At 39.9% G+C, this 19422-nt stretch overlaps 2 protein-coding genes across 5 annotated transcripts; one reads left to right on the top strand and one right to left on the bottom strand.

The window, feature by feature from the left end:
- Nucleotides 1-1276: 1276 nt before the first annotated feature.
- On the bottom strand, nucleotides 1277-8566 carry LOC146552124 (sex comb on midleg-like protein 4). 4 transcript variants are annotated; one of them, XM_085258420.1, is made up of 8 exons: nucleotides 8318-8566; nucleotides 5411-5647; nucleotides 4916-5045; nucleotides 4541-4765; nucleotides 4229-4390; nucleotides 3915-4133; nucleotides 3672-3817; nucleotides 1277-3585 (listed from the first exon to the last, which is right to left on the bottom strand). In XM_085258420.1, exons 2-8 carry the CDS (start codon nucleotides 5639-5641, stop codon nucleotides 3460-3462), a joined length of 1239 nt encoding a protein of 412 aa, XP_085114546.1. In that variant the 5' UTR covers nucleotides 5642-5647; nucleotides 8318-8566; the 3' UTR covers nucleotides 1277-3459. The 4 variants fall into 4 exon arrangements, with proteins under 4 accessions (XP_085114546.1, XP_085114547.1, XP_085114543.1 ...); XM_085258421.1 differs by lacking the exon at nucleotides 8318-8566 and adding an exon at nucleotides 6506-6645 and having other exon boundaries at nucleotides 4565-4765; XM_085258417.1 differs by lacking the exon at nucleotides 8318-8566 and adding an exon at nucleotides 6506-6645.
- Nucleotides 8026-19364, top strand: afg1la (AFG1 like ATPase a). Its single transcript, XM_085258416.1, has 13 exons — nucleotides 8026-8160; nucleotides 8508-8713; nucleotides 10412-10463; nucleotides 10562-10663; nucleotides 11900-12030; nucleotides 12124-12223; nucleotides 14796-14854; nucleotides 14938-15020; nucleotides 15122-15192; nucleotides 15286-15386; nucleotides 16128-16268; nucleotides 16358-16468; nucleotides 18143-19364. Exons 1-13 carry the CDS (start codon nucleotides 8034-8036, stop codon nucleotides 18278-18280), a joined length of 1422 nt encoding a protein of 473 aa, XP_085114542.1. The 5' UTR covers nucleotides 8026-8033; the 3' UTR covers nucleotides 18281-19364.
- Nucleotides 19365-19422: the final 58 nt, after the last annotated feature.

A 19422-nucleotide genomic window follows, 5' to 3' on the forward strand; every position in this document is an offset into this window, starting at 1 on the left:
ATTTCTTCCTTTTAGAGTTGCGGGGGATTATGCACATCCTCACACACACAGACACACATCCACTCACACACAGCACAAATTCAGTTGACCATGAATGTGGCCAAAGTTTTAAATAATGGGGTCAGTGTATGTTCAAATAATCCCTGTGCATTAGAAGCTTAGGCTTCAGAGTTCTCCATGTACTTTTTTTTTCTATTCTTGGATGTGTATCGTGTAAAAGACAGGAGGTATCCCTCTAGATGCGAGCACAAAGCTGCTGTACAAACCTTCTGTCGGGGGAAAGTTGCCTTAAAGGGAGAGGAGCTGGCTGGTTTCAGACAGTGGGTGTACCCAGGCAAAGAAGGGTTATTCTCAAATGTGAGTAATGCAAAGCTACTCTACCAGAGCCCGAGATTTGTATTGTTTTTAAATGGAGCAGGAAATTAGCATAAGAGGTCCACTTTAATATCTAGGCCCTTCTTACCTGATTACAACAGCCTGTGACATAAACATGGTGCAAGTTCCAGAGCAAATGTGTCTTTACTTAGAAGATTTTAGACCAGATAATAAGTCAGGGAAAAATAGCTACAATGCACAGAGCAGAGGAGAAAATGAGGATTAATATTTTTTAGCATTTATTTTGATTTATTATAATATCGCTGAACGTAATGACCGCTTGAGAGAGAACCAGCAGTGTGCACAAAACCAGGGCCTTGAAACTGACCCAGCTGAATGGAGTTTAGTCATTGTTACCTGCATTATTAACATCTACTTTTTCTGCTGTGATGTCAAAAAGTCTTCAGTGAATTATTAAAGCCCTCCATAAAATCATTTTCTTTTACATACAGTAAAAGTCATTTCATTCCAAATTAGCTGTGATATAAGTCTCAAAGACCTGAAAAATCCTTTGAACTATAAGGTATAAATTTGACCAGAATTACATGATATACTATATACTGATATATTTTTTAAATATTCTATTCTGCAGTTGGTAAACCTATTTATGATTCACGGAGACCCCTTGAGAGCCCTGCAGAGAAACCTGGAAGCTCCCTGTACACCGGTTTGAGAGGCACAGATATAGGTCACCTTTGTTAAATCATGTGTGTCGAAGAGCAGACGAGGCTTCCAGCCAAAATAATTCTCAGATGTGTGGACCCAGATTTAAACCGCCACCTATTCAGGATGATTGGGTGCTGTAAAAAAAAAAAAAAATAGTGCTAACTGTTGTTCTACAAGCCAAAGGCAACCAGGCCCTTCGAATATTGTGTTACAATAACTCTAACATCACCTCCGGTTATTTGACTTCTTAATTTAATGCTCACATACAATACAGCATACACATATGTTTTCCTTTACATCTCACAAACACAAAAGCAAACAGTTGAATACGTTGATAACTTTTAGCACCGGTATAGAGCACTGATCCACTCAGCTTTCTCTAAAAGTCTTATTCATAGTGACTTTCAAAATAAAACAGCTTAGTTTGATCTCACTAGGCATGGCTTACATGGAATATCTTTACAGCAGCATTCACTTACAAAGGTTAATTGATTAAAAAAGGATGCATACTGTACACCAAAAGTGGTATACAAAAGCAATATCATCTTATATACCCATTTACATGGCCTTTTGGGTTTTCTCAGTATAACATTTAAGTGTTTCGTGTGTTCTGACAACTTGTGTATTAACACTGATGCTCAATAAAAACATAGAAACATATAATTTAAAAAAAATGTTCTTATGACTGTACATAAAGAGGCTATGGAGATAGGCGGCGTGTAACAATCTTGCATATTAAAACATTAATATATCACGTTCACAAAGCTCTCGCTTTTCTTTATATGTGTATGTACAAGAGAGCTGCTGTCCTTCTGTGTAGGCTATTGTTCTGTTTTTGTTAGGCTGTACTGTTTTTAATATGAAAATTATAATTAAAAAAGAAAGGCAAATTCAATGGGAACATTACTTTTTCGTCATACAGTAATGTGAAAAAATAGTATCAAAAATGATTTTCTAAATCTCTCAATCAAAAAGCGACGTAGTCTTTAATGCACCGTTTTTTTTAAATACACTCGTAGATATGTTTTTTCAGTTTGGTAAACGAGAAAACGAGATCTGATAGTGACATTTGACAAAATGAGACTTTCTTAAGGTATAAAGTGTTTTCTGTTATACATTGTTTGTCTGATGACGGATATACTGTATATATAATCTGCAGCAGACAGATGTTCTGCCAATGAAGGTTTGTGAGACAAAAGAGATTTTAATGATTACAAATATGTTATATAATGCGTATGAAGGATGTATTCCACAATATGATGGGTTTAGATCAAACTTTATGCCAGACACAAGACAAGAGGAAGGGATGAATCGTAGCTCTGGGAAACTTAGCAAAATTTCTGCTCTGTAAGCCAATGAGGGAGTAAGCTGTCCAGGTCTGAGGTGCACCAGTTCAAAGTCAAAATGTTCGAGTCTCTCTGCCCCCGCGTGTTTTATAATCAGTATGAGGTGGTTGGCTGTAGTGCACAATGGATGCAGCGACTGAATCGTCAGCTCCTCTTGGCTTTATTTACCGTTACACGGTGTTTGCTTATTGTTTAGTTGTCTGGCTATTTTGGGTCAATCTCATAGCATAGTCCAGTGGTTTACGCAGTCACCTAACAACTTAAAGATCCCCAGTTTAATCCTGGAAGGAGACACAAATCCCTTAGGTGCCTTAGGATGTCAGGAAGGGAATCTGGTGTAAAAAAACAAACACGTGGAGACCCTTTGTGAATAAGGGAGTAGCTGAAAGTAGCTTCTTCTTTTCATACCGTCATTTTTTGCCACTACAGATTTGAGTGAAGAGTCTCTCAACAACCCATTTATACTTCATCTGCTCAGCACTAAAGGGCTGACAGTCAGAATTAGGAGCCCAACAGTGAACAAAAAAGGAGCATCTAGCATTTTAGGAGGTGGTGGAGACCAAAACTGGAGTTAAAAGATTTAAGTTGAGCTGAATATGGTGACCATAAAAATAACTCCAAATGAATAATAAGTTTATTAAATGATGCTCATTATCATGTTTGATATAGAAACTTTAAAGAAAAAATCAATATGTGCAGATTTTTACGATGTAAGAACCAAACTAATCTGTGATACTAGTTAACCTAACATGTACAGAATTTAGATGGATATGGTCTTGTGATGTGACCTTGCTAATGTTAAAGTGCTAAAGTTACCAACAAATACCTTTATGATAGAGATAAATGAAAGACTGAAACAATATAGTTATTCAGTAGTTCATATAACTGATTTGCTTTTGTACTTTTGGGGCAGATAAGGAACAGATGCACCTGACTTCCGGGAACTCTAAATGAAGTGGCACACCTCATGACTCTACTTTCTTCCCATTGGCTAACAGACCTGCCTTCCCCAGATGTGACCTTCCTCAAATATCCTGCTGGATTTAAGAGGTTAACAAACTGTAGTCAGTTTTCAGAACTTAGTCTGCTTAAGCTTGTCGATGTGGTAGCAAAGCTTCAAGGCCGGCCCCAGCTTGAGTCCGAGGTACTTCATGATCATGTCGCTCTTTAAGAGTAACAAAGCATTTCCATCTATCTCCTGTGAAAGGCAGAGGAAGATGGTGTGAAACTCAGTGAGGACCTGAGGTTTAGTCTAGCCAGGTAAATCAGCAGCATAACACTTACATGTTTCCTAAAGACATCTGCGTGAGGACCTAGAGCCTGGGGATCTGCATCCCTGATGAACCATACAACATCTTCCACAGACCAGGTGGATGGGTCTTTATTGGGCGGAGCCTTGGACTCCTGCGATTCTGAAGACACATTATAACCTCAAGAAAGAACAAATGAAAGATGGAGAGTTACTTTTGTATCTCAGAAAAATAAAGGCCGCATCAATGCTTGATTTATCTCTTGATGGTGTCATACCTGTCCTGTTGCTCTCCGGGAACGCGTTTGGGCTGGTGGATGACTGCCTGCACATGGAGGCTGAGCCATTAGAGAACTGCTGTGAAGAGCGAAACCCGTAGGTGGACTTTGGTGAGTAGGACGAACTTATGGAGCTGAAAGCGGAATCGCCAGGGTCAACGGAGTAGCGTTTGCCATCTGACTGGTCTAAATGGTAGTCATCAGCCATTGATGTTTCAGCTAAAGAAATGATGGAGACTTCTGTTAGTGATAAAAATCCCCCACAGATTCAAAGTATTTGTTTATATTAGTTCAAGAACTTAATTTGGAAGTACCATCTGACTGGTAGGAGCCACCGCTGTGCTGTGTAATGGGCTGATCACTGAAAAGGTTTTCACAGTGCAAGCTGCGACAGAGCTTCTTCAGAAAACGAAGCACATAGTCGATGCTGTTCACCACGGGGAGGCTCAGAAGATGCTGCTTCCCATCAAATGTGGCTGGAAGAGCAAAACAGAAGACCACTTGAAATGCAGCTTAGACAAAAGTTTCTTATAAGTCAGACAATGAAACCTTTAATATTTTTTTCTCTCCCAGTAACACCTTAGGGAGTGTGCTAAAGAAGCTATTAAACAAACAGATAACAACACCTGAAGGGGGTCTTTGTACAACACCTGATATTTTTTCTCCTCCGTAGCCTTGCGTGAGGAGAGTGAACACCGTTTTCTGCTGGAAAGCACTGTCAATGCAGCCCTGAACGGCCTGCTGAAGCACCACAGAGGGTCTGTCGGGCCCAAAGTGATCGGGAAGCTGTTGGATCTTCTTCCTGTCCAGGTTGGGCCCAGTGTTCGCCTGCTTGTTGATGTAGATACAGACTGGAAAACACAAATGAGGAAAATGAAGGAAAGGAGAAATAGCAGAAAAACATAAGGGGAAAAAAGAGATCATATGCTTTTTTGTCTTTAAGCTAACAGAGAAGCACTTTAAAGCTTCTTAAGTGGGATTAACAGCGTATTGTATTTTACCTGTGAGCACCTGGGGCGTGGCAGAGTGGGGGATGGTGGCAGCATCCTGAGGAATGGAGCTCATATCGGGCTCTGGGGTGCTGCTGGGTGGAGAAATAGCCAGTGGTGTCATCACCATCCTGGGTTTGAGCTGGAGAGGAAGAAGGGGGTTTTGTATTGCTATGTCTGTTTTGGAAATATCATTTATTTATGCACACTAAATCATGCAGGGAGGGTTAGGATTGTTTAACACTGTAGTTTTCATGCTTTGGCCTGTATGAAAAGAAAACAAATGTGCTGATAATAATGTCCTCTTTAGGCTAAAAAATAATTCCATAACACAACAGAACAAAGCCTCACAGATGTTAACTCCAACTCTGTTTATGCTGGGATCCCACAAAATCTGAAGGGCATGGAGTCTCCCTGTCTGTATACACATGTATTTTTAAACACACTGCACCCACACACACTACAACTCATCCACCAGCCCCCCTTCCCCTTTCCCATCTGGCTGACCTTGAAGCCCGGCTTTCTCCCCCTCTTCTTGGGCACTTTGAGTGGAGGGAGCGATTCAGGGTAGCGATTAGGAAAATCCATCTTGGCGACATTGCGGAGCGGAGGTCTCCCTCTCTTCCTGCCCGGTATCTTCCCCGCCTGGCTGGGAATGAAGGAGGGAGCCACTGCAGCTGATTGCATCTCACCGTTGTTGCCGTCTGATTTCTGTGCCGTCACTGCAGGTACGCTCATTTGTAGCTGGACACAAAGGAAACAATGAGTGAGCTCAAACAAGGGCAAGGGCAACGCATTGAAAACATGCACTTTAGTTGCACATCAATACTCCTCTGTAGCCGCTGCATACTAGAGTGCAGCATTAGCATGAATTCAGAGGAAGCAGACGCAATTGGCAAAGGTGTACCAACAGTAACATCCAAACACTAGGAGCCTGCAGAAAACTCAGCCGAGCAATGTGCTGAGAGAAACAGCATTCAGCTGAGCACCATAATAATCAAACAACACACAAAGGCAGCCATGCATGTGCCGTGGTGGAAACAGCACCTCCATCCTGCACTCGTAACACACTAATAAACCTGAGAGAGGGAGGGGTGACTATTACCTGCTATCTTCTATTGTGAAAGCCCACAACCTTTTGTTTTAAGTCCCAGGAGCCTAAAGGCAACTACAAAGTTAAATCCCATGCAGTGCAGGAAAAGCCATCTTGCTTTTTTGCCCCCCTTAGTCTCCCTTTGGTTAACACACCGCTGCTGCTGCTGCTGCTGCTGCTGTGCTGCTGCTGCTCCTGGGCACACAGGCTGCAGACATCTCATTAGACTAATGCATTCAGCAGTGGCAGAGGGAGGGGGGGAAATTGACTTCACCATGGCTACCCAGCTATGAATTACCATTATCATGACAGCTTCCAGCCTATTCTTAAAATAAGAGAAAGGAAACAAGAAGCAGCTACTAAATAAAAGAAATAACCCCCCCCCCCCCAGCAGCAGCAGCACAACTAACCGGAAAGAAGCCATTTGCAATGCCTCCAAATGTATTTTGAAGAGATTTGTGAAAGGATGCAGCATGTAAACAAACAATAACCGGTTAGCAGGCACTCACCATCCAAAGCAGATGTGAAGATGTGGAGTATCCCTACGCTCCGTGCTGTGGTTCCTATATTTTCTTCTGCTACCAGTAGCAGAGCACAGATCTCAGAGCAAGGCGGATTCCACTGTAATACTGTATATATGTCTGTGTGCTTGTGTGTGTGTGTGTGTGTGTGTGTGTGTGTGTGTGTGTGTGTGTGTGTGTGTGTGTGTACAACAGAGACAGACAGAGAGCGAGTGACAGTGTGTGTGTGCATTAAAGAGACAGAGAGACGGAGAGAGAGGGAGAAGTGCTCCTCTGTTGTCATGGCAACAAGCCTGTAAGCCCTGACAGTTGTCTGCCATGTTTTGTCTGCAACTCAGGCTCAGTGCTTCGGAGGCACAATTAGACCCAAGACAGATTTGCATCTGTCAGTTGATATAAAAATTAAATATCTGTTATTTATTTATTTATTTATTTTTAACACGATTCTTTTTTTCTTTTTTTGTTTTTGTTTCAGCGTTATTGTGAGCTTTTAAATGGTTTATACTTAAATTATATTTAGATCTTTGGTGAATTGTTGATAAATTCATCAACCTATAACGTCTATCAAAATGATCATCTTAGTCATGTTCTTAAGTAAAAATGACCCAGATTATAAAAAAATGTTTTAAAAATTCCTGCTTCGAGCTTTCCAGATGAGAGGAATCAGGGCTTTTCTTTGTTATGCATGAGAGCACGCTGAATATATTTGGGCTTTCTGTTTGTAAAAACAACACCAGGGAGCTGCTGGAGCTGCAGGAATTTTTTTTGTGATATGTTACAGTGAATAAAATAAATAGCTGCTGTCCAAAATAATCATGTTAACATTAAAATCTTATTGTGAAAATATGAAGAATTCCATGTGGATTTTTGCTGTGAAGATCGCATGTTTTATCATTTTGTGTTTCAAATGTATTACTCATTAATTTGAATAAACGCTTTTTTCCCTTTTTTTTTTACTCCGGGTGGGCGAAGAAAGACTATATCTGGCATTAATTTACCCCCTACAGTCATACAGTGAAGTCAATGATACTGCTGCACTTGATATTACAGTCACAGAGGACAAATCAGGTGTGCGTGCAGCGTGAGATTTAGGCAAATTAGTTTTTTTTAATTATTCAAGAAATTATCTAGCAATACATTTTTAAATTAAGTAATTATACCGAACAACACACAATTTCCCAGAGCTGAAAGTGATGCTTTTAGAGGTCTTCTTTTGCCTGACTACTAGCCGAAACCCCAGAGATGTATTAAGTGTATAACATTATGAAGTGGCAACACGCAATAATAATATAGCCTTTGAAAATGTATTTTTAGGATGCAATAGCACATTTACTACGCATAATTAAAATGCAATATTATTTTACTTACGTTTTTCGTATTTATTTTTATACGGACAGTATATAATGAAAGGTGCTGTTAAATAATCTGGCATGGTGAATTGTCGCCTCCTGTTGGCCGAAAAACGACTGAAAATGTCATTGCTAATAAAGTTTGATTGACAGAATTTGAATCCAAGATGGCGGCGCGCGTACCGCTGTCTATGAAGATGTCACCCTCAGCTTCTTTGGGCTTAAGGCTTCTTTTTAAAGAGCAACATTCCTCCGGAAAGCTGCTGAAATCTCTCAGCGAGTTCCACAGAAGAGGTGAGGTTTGTTTTCAGTCAGTTTAGACTGTTTAAAGTAACCGTCCGCGGCTCTAATCATAACCTTGTCCTACTTTTACTTAACATAATTAGTTAGTGTACGCTTTTCCACGTTAACCTGGCATAATGCATATTTTTGAGGTTTTTTTCAAACTTACCTTGTTATGCTTGTCGGTTTTTCCTGCCCTTTGAGCTGTCAGAGTCGTTACCCGCTAATTCTTCCTATTCGCCCACCAGAGCAACGTTATCGTTACTGTCCGAATCACCCAAAAATCGTTGTCGTAGTGGTCTAAAATCTTTGCGGAGAGCTAACTTATCGGTAACGTGCGTGTTGTTACGGTTTTTAAGGCTACTCTGTGAAAGTCCGGCAGGCGGAGGAGGAGAGCGGTGTTAGCGCCGCCGGCTTCAGCGGCCCCCTGGATCACTACACCGGGCTGATCAGAGATGGGAAGCTGCGGGTGGATGAGCACCAGAAAGCGGTGATGCAGAAACTGGACGAGCTGCACAAAACTCTGAGAGGATACAGCAACACCCCGACATCTGTCTTCTCCAGGGTAGGTAGAAGCATGCCCCAACTTATGTTGTTATTATTATTAATATAATAATATTAAGTGAATATTAGTGCAGAGCAACGTGGTTTACAATGTTGGCAATATTAGAGATTAATCTTTACATTTGTCCAACTTTACTCAGCCTTTAACTTAGTCATTATCCAAATTATGAAGTGTTTTTGCATCACAGAGTATCACAAAGGTTTTGGAGTAATAAAATGCTGTTATTGTGTAGCATTCACACTCCAATGAATGGGGCATCTTGCATAAGGATACTTAGGTATTCAGACCTAAGGTACTCAGGTAGGTGGCTGTAGTGGAGGGAGGGTTAGCACTGTTGCCTCACAGCAAGAAGGTCCTGGCTTTGAATCCACCATCTTGCCAGAGCGTTTCTGTGTGGGGTTTGCATGTTCTCCCCGTGTCTGTGTATCTTTTCTCTGGGTACTTCGGCTTCCTAGCGGGGTTAGGTTAACCAGTAATTCTAAATTGTTCATAGGTGTGCATGTGAGTGGTAGCTCACATGTGTTAGCCCTGTGCTCAACTATGGCAGCTGGGGTTGGCCACAACCCTGAATTGGATAAGTGAAAGAGGATGGATGGATTATATATACAGGGGTCCCTTTGGCCATGTTACCTACCATAAATTTGATATATTTTCCCTATTTCCTGTCCATCCATCCATCCATCCATTTTCTGCTTATTCAATTCAGGCACTGGAGCCAGTCCCACTTGACACTGGTGTACCCGGAGAGAAGCCGTTTGAGCACATGAAAACTGTGTCTTACTATGTAATATGTGCCTTGAGGTGACTGCTCTTTTGATTTGGTGCAATATAAATAATTATGCATTAAACTGAAAAGGCCCCAGGGTACAACAGTGCTAACAGTTACACCACTGTGCTGCTCTACATGTGACCGTTTCACATTCAAAAACATTAACACAGAAAGTCCAGTGTTAATGATGACTTGTGAAACGTGGTTTTTCAGTTTACTACTTTGTCTTCATCTTCTTCTGTTGCTCCTCCAGTTAGAGGTTGCCAGAGCAGATCATCTGCCTAAATCTCACCCTGCTCCTAGTATCTTCTTCTGTCACACCAACCCTCTGCATCCATGAATCTTTTCTGTGGTCATCCTCTTTTCCCCCTGCCTTAAAACTCCATATTCAACATCCTTCATCCCATATATCCACTGTCCCTCCTCTGCAAATGTCCAAAATATCTCAGCCTCTCCTCTCTAACTTTGTCTCCAAACTGCTCAACCTGAGCTGCCCCTCTGATGTACTCTTTCTAGTCCAGCTTGTCCATCCTGTCAACACACTCCACCCTGCCTGTGCTCTGTTTTTCACATTCGTTAGGTTACCACTGTGTGACATAAATCTGAGGAACGTAAGAGCGGCTCTCTTTCATGCTTTATCTTCTTTGCTGATAATTTCAGCAGCATGCCTTTTTAAAATTTGACTCTACAGTGTTTCTCTTATCTTCTCACTCAGTCTCATCAGCTGTAGGCTTTGTTGACATAACTTGCGCTCTTACTGGGTGTGATTCCTTAAAAAAAAAAAGCCTGTGTGTTGGGCATGCTTTGTTCAGATCACACTTTAAAAAAAGGAATTAGTGAAAGATTCCTAAATAATTTGCCATCTATTTGTCTATATTAGTTTATAATGATGATTTTTGCTCATTTTTACTTGTCTCTGCATCTTTTAGTTTTTCACAAAACCAAAGCCTCCCAAAGGTTACTACATCTACGGTGATGTTGGTAAGCCATGGAACTCACAGAATTGCATATCTCAATGTAATGAAATTAAGATTTTTTCCAAACTCAGAAGATCTTTTTGTTTTGTTCGTTTGTTTCAGGCACGGGGAAAACGATGGTCATGGACATGTTTTATTCATATGTGGAGACTGAGAACAAAAAGAGGGTTCATTTCCATGGTTTTATGTTAGACGTGCATAAAAGTGAGTACAGTTGTTAGTTAAGCTGCATTTAAGAGAAAAAGGGGGGGTGAGCTGTGTTTATCAATGCAACTTTGGACTTTCTCTGCTTCTAGTGAACATGTGGGGGAAGATAAGGTGTGTTTGTTTTATTGGCAAAAAGAAATACTGGAGTTTTGTTCCAGATAAATCAAGTCTCTTGTATCTGTGCCGTTAAAGAAGATTGCAAATATATATTTTTTTCTACATCAGTACATAATCCATTTGGATATATCGTGCCACTCCTGCCACTTAAACGTAGCTGTGTAAGGATTTTTGTGTATTTACGAAAATCCACTTGTCACTAATGGTAAAAGCTCTAGCATGAGACACAGTTTTGTTTTTTAAATTTATTTCTCTGTGATTTGATTTGTGGAGATTCAAAACATTTACCTTTGAAATACTGTAGTATTTCCTCCAGTTTAAGCAGTACTTCACATACAGTCATGTGAAACGAAAGATTTAAGAGGACTCTAAGTACAGCCTTACTGCTTCCATAGCAATTAAGAGGGTAAGTAGCAAATTAAACTCAGCATATGAGCACAAACACCTCATAAGAACTGTAAACACAGCGGTGGAGGGGTGATTATTTGGGCTTGCTTTGCAGCCACAGGACCTGGGCACTGTGCTCATTGAGCTGACCGTGAATTCATCTTTATAACAAAGCCTTTTAGAGTCAAATGTGAGGCCATCTGTCCAACAGCTAAAGCTCGGTCCAAACTGGACCAAGAACAAGCGATCCCAAGAACACCAGGAAACCTACAACAGAACAGCTGAAGAAGACAAGAATCAGTGTTGTAATGATCCAGACCTCACGCTAACTGAAATATTGTGGTGGGACATTAAGAGGGTTGGGAATGAACAAAAAACCCCACAAACCTCAATGAACGAAACGTATGTTGTAAAGAGGAGGGCGCAAAATTCCTGCACAACGATGTGAGAGAAAGTTGTGCAGAAACAATTATTTAATAATGGCAACTTTTTCCAATATCCTGTGCAGAAAGCCATATAGAAGAGAAAGAGTCTTGTGCAAAACAATATATGTTACCCTATATGTTACCCTAACCCTATTGCATGCTTATTATACATAAAATATTTAATATTATAATATTGTAAGAATGTGGTAGTTTGCATTTTCCACTTGGTTTTTCTGGGATCTGTATTTGTCTCTTCTTCAGACTTACGATTAACAGTAACTGCATTTATCTTTTCAATCTACAGGGATTCATCGGCTGAAACAGAGTATGCCAAAAAGGAAAGCAGGAAAAATGGCCAAGTCTTATGATCCCATTGCTCCGGTTGCAGAGGAAATCAGTGAGGAGGCTTGTCTGTTGTGCTTCGATGAGTTTCAGGTACTTTTAAATCATCTTGTAAAAAAACATTTAGTCTCTATAACATGTAACCTCATGTAACAATCATGTTGTTGTGCTTTACCCACATTTCAGGTCACTGATATTGCAGACGCCATGATTCTCAAGCAGCTTTTTGAGAATCTGTTTCTAAACGGTGTTGTTGTTGTGGCTACTTCTAATCGTCCGCCTGTAGGTAAGTAATGTCTAGTGTAATATGATTATAAATGTGTTCTTAACACGGCTTAAAACTCCTTTGGTTTACATAAAAAAACAAATAATGCCTTTAAAGCACAATCCTATGGGATTGTAATCAGAAATGTATAAGCTATAATCACATTCAGGAAATTATTCATCATATTAAAGAAAACATGTGCATACATCATTTGACAAAAACAACTGCAATAATAAATATTGTGTTACAGTGGTCCCTCGCTATAACGCGGTTCACCTTTCGCGGCCTCGCTATTTCACTGATTTTATTTTTTTTGTTTGTGCAATTTTGCATGCTTTTTATTTTTGTTGTTGTTACAGCACATTGTGTTCTGCGTCCTGATTGGCTGTAGACCATTGCAAAATGCAGCTGCTCGCATTTTAACAAGAACTGGGAAATTTGAGCACATTACCACTGTTCTTAGATCTCTGCTTTGGCTACCTTGTCAGGTTCGAGCAGATTTTAAGGTCCTGCTGCTCACCTACAAGGCTTTAAACGGACTGGCACCTTCATACCTCTCCGACCTTTTACACCTTTATGTCCCATCCCGTGCTCTACAATCTCAGGACTCTGGCCTTTTTAAAAGTTCCTAGAGCCAGAAAACAGACAATTGGAGAGCGTGCTTTTTCTTTTCGTGCCCTGTTTCTGTGGACCAACCTCCCTCAAGATATTTGCCAGGCATGCTCTGTGGAGGTTTTTAAAACTAAGTTGAAGACACATTTGTTCACCCTATCCTAAATGTCTTAATTCTATGGCTTTTAGTTTTTAAATGTTTACTGTTTTTAACTTGTATTGTGTCTTTTACCTGTATTGCTATGTATCACTTTTATTTTATTTATCTCTTTAATTGTACAGCACTTTGTTTGAAAGCGCTTTATAAATAAAGTTATTATTATTGTCAATCAAACTCGTGCTGCGTCTCCTGTCCAGTACAGAATGCGTTCAGCTTGTCAAATTTACATAAATCTTCGATCGCTAGCAGTGTGACTCTGAAGTGCTGCACTGTATGTTTGTAAGTTTTCTCCCCAACAAACACAACAATGTCGATAAAACGTTTTGCACCGTCAAAGGCGCCTGCGGTAGCACCCAAAAGGCAGAGGAAGATGCTATTCATCGCATAAAAAGTAGGACTTCTGGACATGGTTAAGGAAGGTAGACGTTACCGTATTTTTTGGAATATAAGGCACATTAGGCAAAACCAAACAGTCAGATAAGTCAAACTTTTCTCAACTCATCCTTCTTGCTTCCTCCACTTCCGTACCACTGATTCATTAATGTTGAATTCTCTCGCAGCTGCTCTATTCCCATGTTCTGAACCTGAAAACAGGGTTTGATCTTTGGTTTCATTCTACAATACTGGACTTATTTTTCTATGAAGGTTTGAACTTTGAGGGTGTTTAAACAAGAGAGAAAAGTGTGAAAATCTTCATGCCTGTCTGAGAAAAGTGTATAAAGTGTGTAGTGAGGGGTTTTACAGCCTTAAAACATCTAGAATAATTGTAAAATATGAAGCTGGCTTCTTTGCGGATTTCACCGATTGCGGGTTAATTTTAGAATGTAACTCCCACGACAAACGAGGGACCACTGTATTTAAAATTTGTAACAGTTATGCTATGTCAAACTGTTATTTGTCTTACTCATTCATCATTTGTTTAAAACGAGTCATTTTACCTCACTTCGCCCTCCTTTTAAGCCAGCTTTCTTCTTACTGGCTGACCCTTTCAAGCACAAGGTTTGGACAGCAAGTGGGCTGAGCTGTTTTGTGGCTAAATCCATAATGTTAGGAGCCTGAATCGATGATGTTACGAGTATCTGCTCACACTGACACCACAGAGAGCCAAGAGTAAAAAGAAACTGTTGGAAACTTAGAGCGTTTTAACCCACAGGGGTTAATTTTACATCCAGTGACCTCGATATCCGAATTAAATTGTAACAGTATAGAGTATACACCCACCAGGCACTTTATTAGGTACACCTTGGTAGTATGAGGTTGGAAAGAACTGCTTTAATTCTTCGTGGTAGAGATCCAACAAGGTGCTGGAAATATTCCTCAGAGGCGATAGAAACACTCAGAAATGCTCTTCTCCATACCTTCATTGTAACAAGTGGTTATTTGAGTTTCCTGTCACATTAAAGCAATCTGGCCACTTTCCTGTGACCTGAGTCAGCTCTGAGTCAATGAGGCATTTTCACCCACTGAATTTGCGCATGCCATATTTTCTCATTTTTTGGACCATTCTCTGTAAACCCTAGAGATGATTGTGTGGGAACATCCCAGGAGACCAGCAGTTTCTTAAATAGACTAGCCTATCTGGCACCAACAACCACACCACATTCATAGTCGCTTAAGTCCCCCCTCTTCTTCATTCTGACGCTTGGTTTGAACATGATCAGGTCATCTTGACCACGTTTACAAGCTTAAATGTGATTTGAGGCTACAAATTACAGAAAACAAGAAAGCGTAATCGGTCTTCTATAACACTTTGAAAGCCATTTAGATGTATGCCAGATAACAGCAAATGTGACAATGGTTTTTTTCTTTCTGTTTCCTCAGACTTGTATAAAAACGGCCTGCAGAGAGTCAACTTTGTGCCTTTTATTGCAGTGTTGCAGGTAAAGTGAAGTCATCTTCTGCTGCTGAGGCTACCACGTGTGGCATCGCAGTATTTATCTGTAAAATGTTTTTCCTCCTGCAGAAATATTGCCATACTCTTCGCCTGGACTCTGGGATTGACTACCGCAAACAGAATAGACCCTCATCTGGAAAACTCTACTTCCTGTAAGAAATGCTCACTGTAAAACAAGACAGGGGGATGATTTTGCTTTGTGTGATTTGCACTGTTTTTCCTATTTAATGTTTCCCTGTTACATCTGTTGCAGTTCCAGTGAACCTGATGCAGAAACGACCCTCGATAAAATGTTTGACGAGCTGGCTTTTAAACAGAATGACAGTAAGTCTGCTTTCAAAATAGCACTCTGTCACTGCAGCATTTTACTGATGACCTGCTCATTATATAAAGTGCTGAACATAATGTTTTCTGCAGTAACACGACCAAGAGTTCTGAACGTCCACAACAGAAAAGTCCGTCTGAACAAAGCGTGCGGGACCATCGCAGACTGTACGTTTGAGGAGCTTTGTGATAGAGTGAGTCTCTTTTACAGACACACTGTGTGATGGATCATATGTTATAATTACTGTTTGTCATCTTTTATTTTTAGATTATGTGGTATGGCAGGTTTAATATGGGAGAAAAAGTAGTTTGCTTTATTTTATGGCACAAATTGGGCTTGTTTTGACTTTGTATCAGAAGTCTATTATTAAAAAGGGAAATCAATGGTATGCTCAACCACAAGAGTGCAGTATTTTTTGTTTTGTTTTTTTCCTTCAAATTTGCAAACCACTCGCCACAATCTTGAGCTACTAGTTTCCCATTGCTAGTAAAAACGTGCAGATGTGTGTGTTTTCAGAGTTGCAGTATGACTGGTTTTCTGCATACTGATGACAAAGTCCTGCTGCAAAGCCCTCGAACACTTGTTATCAGATGTTTACTGCACCAGTTTTTATTGCTTTAACGTCACATCAAATAAATTCAGATGTATTTTATTTTATGTACCTCTCCCTGCATTTTAATCTAGTTGGTTTCCTTCACAATGATGGGAAATGAAAGGGGTCTGTTTAAACGACTGACTCGCTTTTGGTTCTGCTTATGCTCAAGACAAAAGAAAATGACTAATACAAAGCAGCAGAGTCTGAAGTTTCTAGTAAACATTTTATGCAAAGTGTAGTTTGGTGAAAAACTTATGGAAATGAAAAAATGACTCAAACCAGTGCGGGAAGTCTTGCTTGTGGACACCTCATACATATGTTTGAATATAAATGTTCCAGCCTTTAGGAGCGAGTGACTACCTAGAGATATCCAGGCTGTTTGACACAGTCTTCATTCGACACATTCCTTTGCTGACCGTGAACAAAAAAACTCAAGCCAGGCGGCTCATTACGCTTGTGGATGCCCTCTATGAACACAAGGTACGATTCCTTCATTTGTTTGTATGCACATTAAATCTGCGCTAAAACACCAAACACGGGAATTTAACACTAAATTTGTCTCGTTTCAGGTACGTGTGGTGATCCTCGCAGATCACCCGCTGGAGGATATTTTTGTACAAGATGGGGATCACAGCCACGACGAGGGCCACATCCTGATGGATGACCTGGGGCTGAAAAGGGTAAGCGGTGACTCTGTTTCCACAGAGAAACCAGATTTGGGTAATTTTGGTGGTAAACACAGATGATTAAGGCCTCTGTGGCCTACGGCTGACAGTAAATGAAACCCAGAGCACACAGCTAAAAGTAAGTCAGCACATACTGTGTAAACTGTAAGAATCATTTTAACCAGTATCAGTTTGTTCCTAAATCATTTTTTTATTAGAAAAAATACAAGTCCATCCTTGAAGTGTATTAGTAACATAAAATAGTGGAAATTAATGTGTACATTTTTGTGTGAAAGGCCATTTAAAACAGAATTTGCGAATCTCATAAACCCAAATCGTATTCACAGTAAAACATAAAACTTTAAAATGTTTAAACTGACACATTTTATTATTTCCTTAAAATTATTACCTCATGTTGAATTTTATGGCAGCAGCATGTCTCAAACAGGTTGCCACGGGGATGACAAAAGGCTGTAAAAGTGAGCGATACTAAAAAGAACGCTGGAAGGAACATTTGCAGCTAATTATGTTTATTAGCAACACGTCAGTAACATGACTGAGTATAAACAGTGCGTGTTAGAAAGGCTGTTTCTCAAAAGTAAAGATGGGCAGAGATCTGCAAAAAAAAACCACAAATTGTAGAAAAATTCAGAATAATGACCTTGAATGTAAAATTGAAGGTCCATGTGTAAGAGACGAAGCTAAAAATCAGCTCAATTCAGTTTTATTTTTATAGCACCAAATCACAACAGCAGCCACCAAGCGCTTTATATTATAGAGTAAAGACCCTACCGTAATACATAGAAAACCCCAACAATCAAGTGAACCCCCTTGGTGACAGTGGGAAGGAAAAACCAGGCTGAGGGAGGGGCAGCCATGTGCAATGACCGTTTGGGGGTTGATGGTACAGTTTTGTATCAATGTTGGATGTTTGTGATCTTCAGGGCCTAAAGGCATGTGCTCCCATCTTAACAAAGTCTCGGCTATTTCAGCAACACAATGCTTGCCCACAAGGACCAAAAGCTCACATCGCATATAAGACAACATATCTCTCCCAAAAGCCTGCTGGACTCCTCGGTTCCCAGATGTTTGCAAACTGTTGTTAAAAGAAGAGAGATTGCTACACAGTGATAAACATGGTGCCGTCGCTTCAGATTCAAAATGAGTTCTTTTTTTCTTCACACTGAACGTTTTCATTGTTTAAACCTTTGATATGGTTGGTTTGCTCTATTGTGACTAAAATGCTGGTTTATGAGATTTGCAAACTTAACTTTAGGTTTGTAAAAGTTAAGTAGCTTAGTCAAGAATTAAAAGCATTTAAGACTACAGGTTGTTTTGTTTCCTGTGTCAGAAGAGAGATGAAGCATGTTACCATAGAAATAATTTTTACCAAAATAGAAATACTAACTTAAAATTTATCTATTCAAGTTAGTGGTTCCACAGATTTTATTTTCCACTTCATGAAAATCCAATTTTTACTTTTGGAACATCTAATTTGGAAACTATTAAACCCATAAATACAACACTGAACGAGTGTAAAAATAGAATAATCTGTCTGAACATGTAAAGATGAAAGATCTGAGAGTGAGGAGGTTGTATCGTTTTATTAGACTGCCACCATTTGATTAATGGCTTTTTTTGCCCCAAAGTCGTGTGTAAGTAAACTGTAACATGTCCAATGTCTAACAGGAAGAAGCCAGCAGTCTGTCCATCTTCAGCGGCGAAGAGGAAAAATTTGCCTTCCAGAGGACCGTGTCCCGACTCACAGAGATGCAGACAGAAGAATATTGGCTGGAGGGGGACAGAAGCATGAAATCACAGGCGTAACATTTAGAAAGGAAACAGTGTTACCAAACTTGGTGCGCCTTAACCTGCACTCCTCGCTGCCTGTAACAGCCCAGAACTGAACACTCCTCCTCATCATCATCATCTTATGCAGCACAAACCCAGTGGAACTCCTCATCTCTGTGCGTGTGTGCAATTGTAGTGCAGAGTATTTATTCTTATCTAATCATTTTATTGCGACATTGCACTTTAAGGAGGATTTATAAGATGAACTTTGAGTTATTGCTTTTAACTTGGTGACATTTTTGAGGTCCAACTTCACTTTTTTTTTGATGTGTGGGAAATCAGCTGGACGACTTTTGGAAAAGTAATCCAAAAGGACTTTGATGAAGATTTAAGGGACATTTTAATTGGATCTATTTTAAGATACACTACGGTTTGAAAATGAAATGAATTGTATATGATCTTAACACATCTAAATACAATGGCAGCAGACTGGTTTGGAGATTTGCAGCCGTGTGTTTATTCGAGTTGTGATTTATTTAGCCTGTGCATGTGAAATGTTTATCTCAGAAAGCTTTGCAGATGCTGCAGAGAATGAATGGCACCATCTGACTCTTCATCAGTGTCTTCATTCGCCAGACGGAAAAAGAAAAGCAAACCATGTCAGCTGAATATTACTTATATGGCACAATAGCTTTGTACATCTGTCCCCACAAATGAAACCGTTTCAGTGTTGGCGTAGGCTGATATTTAACTGCTTTCTGCTTGCATTCATCCTCCGTTTATTTAAATACAATAATGCACACAGCCTTACAGAAACAAAGACTGCACTGTGTGGGAAGTGAAAGTGAGAAGAAAAAAAAACTACATGAGTATATCTCCTGTACAAACATAAGCGTTACCAATGCAAGCACAGTTTTTCTGCATAAATTAGATCTCATGTCCTTTTTTTAATCAGCATTTCACTGATTCATTTTGAACGTGACAGTGAGGTTAGCAATAGCAATACTCCTGATAAGATTTAATGCTCATATGAAAAAGTATTGTACAGTGAGTCATTCAAACACAGTTTCATTGTGTCATGTTATTCTGTTTAAATATACTGGAAACAACTTTATTCGGTGCATCTTGCTAGTACTGGGTTGGACCCCCTGTGACATTAATTAAACAAGGTGCTGGAA

This window comes from Mchenga conophoros, linkage group LG19 (genome assembly GCF_057382185.1).
Source record: "Mchenga conophoros isolate Kocher_MC1m ecotype Shallow Benthic linkage group LG19, M_conophoros_male_GT1.1, whole genome shotgun sequence".
NCBI classification, from domain to species: Eukaryota; Metazoa; Chordata; class Actinopteri; order Cichliformes; family Cichlidae; genus Mchenga; species Mchenga conophoros.

Coding starts and splice junctions, on each gene's coding strand:
- LOC146552124 (XM_085258417.1), bottom strand. Junction 4,391..4,540: donor TGTACAAAGACCCCCTTCAG/GTGTTGTTATCT, acceptor TTGCTCTTCCAG/CCACATTTGATGGGAAGCAG. Junction 3,818..3,914: donor CCCGGAGAGCAACAGGACAG/GTATGACACCAT, acceptor TTCTTTCTTGAG/GTTATAATGTGTCTTCAGAA.
- afg1la (XM_085258416.1), top strand. CDS start 8,034: ATGGCGGCGCGCGTACCGCTGTCTATGAAGATGTCACCCTCAGCTTCT. Junction 14,855..14,937: donor CTTTTATTGCAGTGTTGCAG/GTAAAGTGAAGT, acceptor TTCCTCCTGCAG/AAATATTGCCATACTCTTCG. Junction 15,387..16,127: donor TTGAGGAGCTTTGTGATAGA/GTGAGTCTCTTT, acceptor TAAATGTTCCAG/CCTTTAGGAGCGAGTGACTA.